The sequence below is a fragment of the Corylus avellana genome, chromosome ca3, assembly GCF_901000735.1.
Source record: "Corylus avellana chromosome ca3, CavTom2PMs-1.0".
Taxonomy (NCBI): Eukaryota; Viridiplantae; Streptophyta; class Magnoliopsida; order Fagales; family Betulaceae; genus Corylus; species Corylus avellana.
In genome coordinates, this window is record NC_081543.1 from 24,705,224 (window position 1) to 24,711,223 (window position 6,000).

A 6,000-nucleotide genomic window follows, 5' to 3' on the forward strand; every position below is an offset into this window, starting at 1 on the left:
TTCCCTGTATGGTTTTATTTATGCTTGTAATAAGGCTCTCTCCTCCTGCTTTGTTGCGCCCGGTTGTTGCCTGTTATTACTGGTCCAAACCCTTAGGTTGTGAATGTGAACTTTATCCTGGCTTTCGAGTCGAGGAGGATGAGTATCGGCTTGGGGGTTTTGCTCTCAAGGCCGAGGAATAAGCGCTACCTATGCATTAGATGGTGTTTGTTTGATGCAGATCTGAGTTTTAAATCTGATATTTAGTCATAGGTTAGCGGATATTGTGTTTTGGTTGATTTGGTCTGTTGTTGATGACTATATCTTTAACTTCGGCTATGATTTACTTCAGAACTTTTTGCTCTATTTGTAAGAGCTTTAGGCTCGCAACTTTTATCAATGAATGAGTATGATATGTTTCAAAAAAAAAAAAAAAAACTACATTATACGGATGTAGATATTGCTAATAACCGCTTGTAACCCAACTTCCTTATATAACTAATAGCATACTCTGATTGAAGTAAGACATCATCACACAAACGTAACATGAGTCATTCTCTTATAAGAGTTTGTAAAAAATTGCAGTTTGGCCTTTAAAATTGTTTGTTAAAAAAAAATATATATATATATATATTGCCTGCGATTTGAAAATACAAATTTTATATAGTTTCAAATCGTGAAACCCAATTCCAAACGATCCGATTTGGTTTAAAATCGCATTTTTTATCTTCAAAATCACAATGCCAAACACAGTTTTAACTCTTCTTGATATCTTCGTGTGGTCTCCTTGGTCTATCCAAAGACTTGTTCCTTATCGAATGAGATTTCATCCTTAGTTCCAGCTTCCAATACGCTCCCACAATCACAGCATGAAGGAATGAACATTGAGATTGTTCTTCAACATTTGAAATCTGTTTGCAAGCCCATTAAATAACATAAAACCCAATATCATAAAAATAACATTAACCAGCCTGAAACTAAATAACAATATAAATAAAATGTAGAAAATAACAAAAGTAGCCCATGATAATATCTATGGCGCTCAATCACCCAACCACAAGGTGGGCCATCCTCTAACGTCGACGTCCATACATAATCACCGTTGAGGCTTTCCCTTAAACCAACAATCTTTTTCAATATGCCAACTCTTCTTACAAATATTATATCTTTTGTGACAGCCTTTATTGCTTGTTTTTTGTGTCGTAGTTGCCTCTACCTCTTCCTCTTCCTTCTTACAAATATTATATCTTTTGTGACAGCCTTCATTGCTTGTTTTTTGTGTCGTAGTTGCCTCTACCTCTTCCTCTTACAAATATTATATCTTTTGTGACAGCCTTCATTGCTTGTTTTTTGTGTCGTAGTTGCCTCTAACTCTTCCTCTTACAAATATTATATCTTTTGTGACAGCCTTCATTGCTTGTTTTTTGTGTTGTAGTTGCCTCAACCTCTTCCTCTTCCTTCTTTCCCTACTCTAAATGAGTTGCCTTCACTTTGATCATGAGTGGATTGTTTCTTTTTAAGATTCTTAGAGTTTCACATTGAGTATAGATTGAAATGCATTCTCAATGAACTTTTTAAAAGTCATTCAAATCTTTGCTCGTGAGATTTCAAAAAAACTCAACAACTCTTGAACATCCAATTTAGAGATACCTTTAGTTTCTTCAATGGAATCCATCATAAGATCAAATTTTTTCTAGCAAACTTATAAATATTTTCTCAATTATTTTCCAATTGGTAATATCTTCTTCACACTTACATTTTCCCTTGTTTTCATAGTTTCAAAATTTCTTCTAAGAAGTTGAAGTTTGATGGTCCATACCTTTTTGTCTCCTTTGAAATTCTTCTTACAGAATATCTCATCCTTCCCTGGCCTTCTTACTCTCATAATTCTTAGAAAAATAGCTTTTGCTACTCCCCTTGAATCATTCTAACAACTCTTTTGTTCTCCTTTTGACTCCCTTTTTTGAAACAAACAAACAAATACACAAGGTCTTCATCTTCATACAACTACTCCTATATTCGACCACAACTAAAATCGGGTCAAGTTCTAATTGCCTTAAATGAAATGTGATTTTTAAAATCACAGTTGAATCGAATTTAATAGTAATCCATCTAAAATTTAATTGTAATTTTAAAAGCCACGTTACCTTTAGATGGATGAAAGTACTACGTATAGCATTACTCCACCAAAAATTATATTTCTCCCCACAAAAAATTGGAAGCTGCTCCAATTTACATTGCTTGATCTGGCCATGTTTCTCCCTCTAAGTCCTTTTTTTTTTTTTCTTCAAACACTTCTTTGAACGTGGCTTTGGTACCAGTTCTGTTTTTGCAGAAAACAGAGCAGAGAAACAGGGAAGAGGGGAGTGGCACAATCAATTTATTTATTTATTTTGTTCTTTTTCTATTGTTCTAGCACTGCAATTAACTTTATATACTTGTTTTATACCCATTTTAGACCATAGCGTGGAAAACATTAAACTATACATCTCATCTACTACTAACCAAAGTTAACAAAATATAACCATGGTTAAAAGCAATCTTTGTTACTTTTAGAGCATATCAAGCACAAGAGAGGGTTCACAGGATATCGCTTAGATACTGGGAAAAAAAAAAACAACAGCATTTAATTTCAACGTTCTACATTTAATTTCAAGTTTTCCATTAAAAAAAGAGAGTTAAACTAAATCTCGACCATTGAAAAAACTACTGTACATGTGCTATATAATTTAAAAATTTTTTTTTTTTAGAGCACCCAAGTTAAATTTGAACTTCAAATTGACTAAACTCAAGGACCACTCTTTGAGATGGTTTGGGACTTATACTTAAGGGGGTCCCCTCATACACTCCCAAATCTTCTTAGGACCATCTCCATGACCATATTATCATTCAGGTATAATAATGGAGTTACTGAAAAAACTATATCACATTCGTGGTCAAATTGACTAAACTCAAGGACCACTCTTTGAGATAGTTTGGGACTGACACTTAGGGGTCCCTCCTACACTCTTCCTCTAAAATTATCTTAGCAAAATATGCATGAGTGTAGCTTTTTTCTTCCCAAATCTTCGTAAGATCATATTCATGAGTAATGTTGTAAAGAAGATTAGGGTTCTCCACTAGTCCTCCTAAATGTGATGTGCCTTTTAAAATCATCATCGAATTTGAGATGATCATTATTGAATTTTGACATATTGGTAAATTTAAAAGTTACATCATATTTAAAAGGATTAAAAAAGAACTCTAATTCTCCTCATAGCATTACTCCGTATCCATATTATCATTTAGGTACAATAATGAAGTACCCTTTCCCAATTTTGTTGGTCATGTCCAATTCTACTGCCTAAATTAAATTAATATATGTGCTTTAAGCACTTGGAAGCGGCTATATAAACACCATTAACATGACCATCTCCAACACAACCATTACCCAAGAACAGCAATGGGACAGCTTGTACAAAAATCTTGCTTCTTCCTCTTCCTTTTCCTCTTCCTCATTTGCCAATCTGTTTTGGCATCCCAAAAGTCATTGAGACACCGAAAACCATGCAAGCATTTCGAGCTCTATTACCACGACATCCTCTTCAATGGCACAAACGCGGCTAACGCAACCTCCACCAAAGTTGCAAACCAGTCTTTGCCTGGAAACTTCAATTTTGGCATGCTGGTTGTCTTTAATGATCCTATTACAAAAGACAACCATCTTCTTTCTCCTCCAATTGCAAGAGCTCAAGGCTTATTTTTCTACAACAAGAAGGATGATTACAATGCCTGGTTTGCCTTCACATTGGTCTTCAACTCCAGCCAGCATAAGGGCACAATAAACATCATGGGTGCAGACTTGATGGCAGAGGAGACCAGGGATTTCTCAGTGGTCGGTGGGACAGGAGATTTTTTCATGACTAGAGGGATTGCAACAATTCGGACAGACACTTTGCAGGGTGCATATTATTTTCGCCTCAAGATGGATATTAAGTTATATGAATGCTATTAGGCATAGGAAATGCAGCTCTAGCTAATCACTTTGGTTGCAAATTTTATCTTGTTTCCTACTTCTATGCAATGCAATCAAATAAAAACAAAGCTTTGCCAGTTTTCTTGAAAATGAGGCTAAAGAAAGAGAGACAAGAAAATTACGTGGTTCGGTTTATAGCTTATATTTACTGGTTAAAGCTTTAAAGGTTAAATCTTGATTAATTTGATTGTGTACACGGCTTTATTTATAGAGCTTTACAAATTATTTGAATAATTTTAAAAACAAACAAATCTCTTAAATAGGATAACCAAATCAATCATCATTTATTATAAAGAATTTTTATTCTTATTAGGAAGCATTGATCCCCAAAACGTTGATGAAAAAAAAAATGATCTAGTAATACTATGGGCAGTCAATCTATTCGGATTTCATCAGGATGGGCATATGAGTAATGCTAGATACAACGTTTTCATCCAGATTTCATCATAACAGAAATATATTTCCTTCAAAATGAGTGAAAGGGGAGACCATTAAAATGTAAAGGAAAAAACATTTCCATTCTGATGAAATCCGATTAAAAAGATAGTACATAATATTACTCTATATAACCACATAGAGTAATGTTATATGGAGCCCATCCGGATATATTGGCCGCTTATAGCATTACTCCAAAAAATAATACGTTCTTCGTCATTTTATTAGTGATGGCTCTCAAAATAAATCCTGATTCAACCTAGTCTTTTTTAGACTAAATTCCTACTTTGTTTCTTGGTGATGGAGCTTTCCCAATAATTATGTTTTACTTTCTTTCTTTTATTTATTTTTTATTTTTGGTGAGCAACAGCAAGGGAAGAAGGGAGGGGAATTATGTTTTACTTATTTATATAACTAATGCTCTATTTTTTTCGCCCTAAAATTATTTTCGGAAAATGTTTTTCATATTTTCGGGTGTTTGTTGCGACGTAAAATAATAGTCAATGGAAAATATTTTCCCTTTACCGAAAATTTTTCATTAATTTTTGGAAAATGGTTTCTATTTTTAAAAACCATAAACCATTTTATGAGTTTGAGCATCTCATTCTTAAATTGACAGACCCTACCAAGACCCGCCTTGGACCATGCTAGGAGTTGACCAGGACCTGATCGGGACCTGTCCGGGATTTGATTGGAACTTGCTTGGGACCCAACCAGACCTGCTTGGGACTTGACCGGTGCCCGACTGGACCTGCTTGGGACTTGCCCAAGACTTGCCCGAGACCTTGTCAGAACTAGCCCAGGACGTGCTCGGGACCGGCTCGGGACTTGACCAGAACCCCAATGGGACTTGACTGGGATTCACCCAGACTTGCCTGGGATCTCGCCGAGACTCACCTAGGACCTGCTTGGGGACACCGTCGAGACCTGCTCGGGATTTGACCGGGACTCGCCGGGATTTGACCGAGACTCGCCCAGACCTACTCGGGACCTCGCCGGAACTCACCCAGGACCTACCCGGGACTTGACCAAGACCCCGCCAGGACTTGCCTGTGACCTGTCCAAGACCCTACTAGGACCTTTCCGGACTCGATCACGACCCGATGTTTGAAAATATTTTCGGCAGAAAACATTTTTCTGGAAAATGATTTATTAGAAAACATTTTCTGGTATTTGGCATGTACGAAAAATTAGGTGGGGCCTAGGTTGGGTCCCCGACGTCGGAAAATGATTTTAGCAGAAAACATTTTCCTAGAAAATATTTTCTGGTATTTGGGTGTACCAAAAATCATATTAAATTCTAAATTACGAAAATGTCCTTGTCAAGTCTTGGGTGGGTCTCGGGCTGATCCTGGCAGGACCCCGATAGGGTCTGGGCGGGTCCCGAGTGAGTCGCCGTTAGGTCCCTGCGGGACTTGGTTAGAACACCTCTAAGACTTGATCGGGACATTTTCGTAATTTAGAATATATATATATTACAATAAATCATTTTTCAGGAAAATATTTTTTGACACAAAATATTTCACGTAAAAACAAACAGAGCCTAATCGTATACATCTTCAAGTGCGAAG

The 6,000-nt window shown here is 36.3% G+C and overlaps 1 protein-coding gene across 1 annotated transcript; it reads left to right on the forward strand.

The window, feature by feature from the left end:
* The first annotated feature begins 3,390 nt into the window (after positions 1–3,390).
* Positions 3,391–4,107, forward strand: LOC132176258 (dirigent protein 6-like). The gene has a single exon (XM_059588413.1). The coding sequence runs from the start codon at positions 3,422–3,424 to the stop codon at positions 3,971–3,973; it is 552 nt and encodes a 183-aa protein (XP_059444396.1). The 5' UTR covers positions 3,391–3,421; the 3' UTR covers positions 3,974–4,107.
* The last annotated feature ends 1,893 nt before the right edge of the window (positions 4,108–6,000 follow it).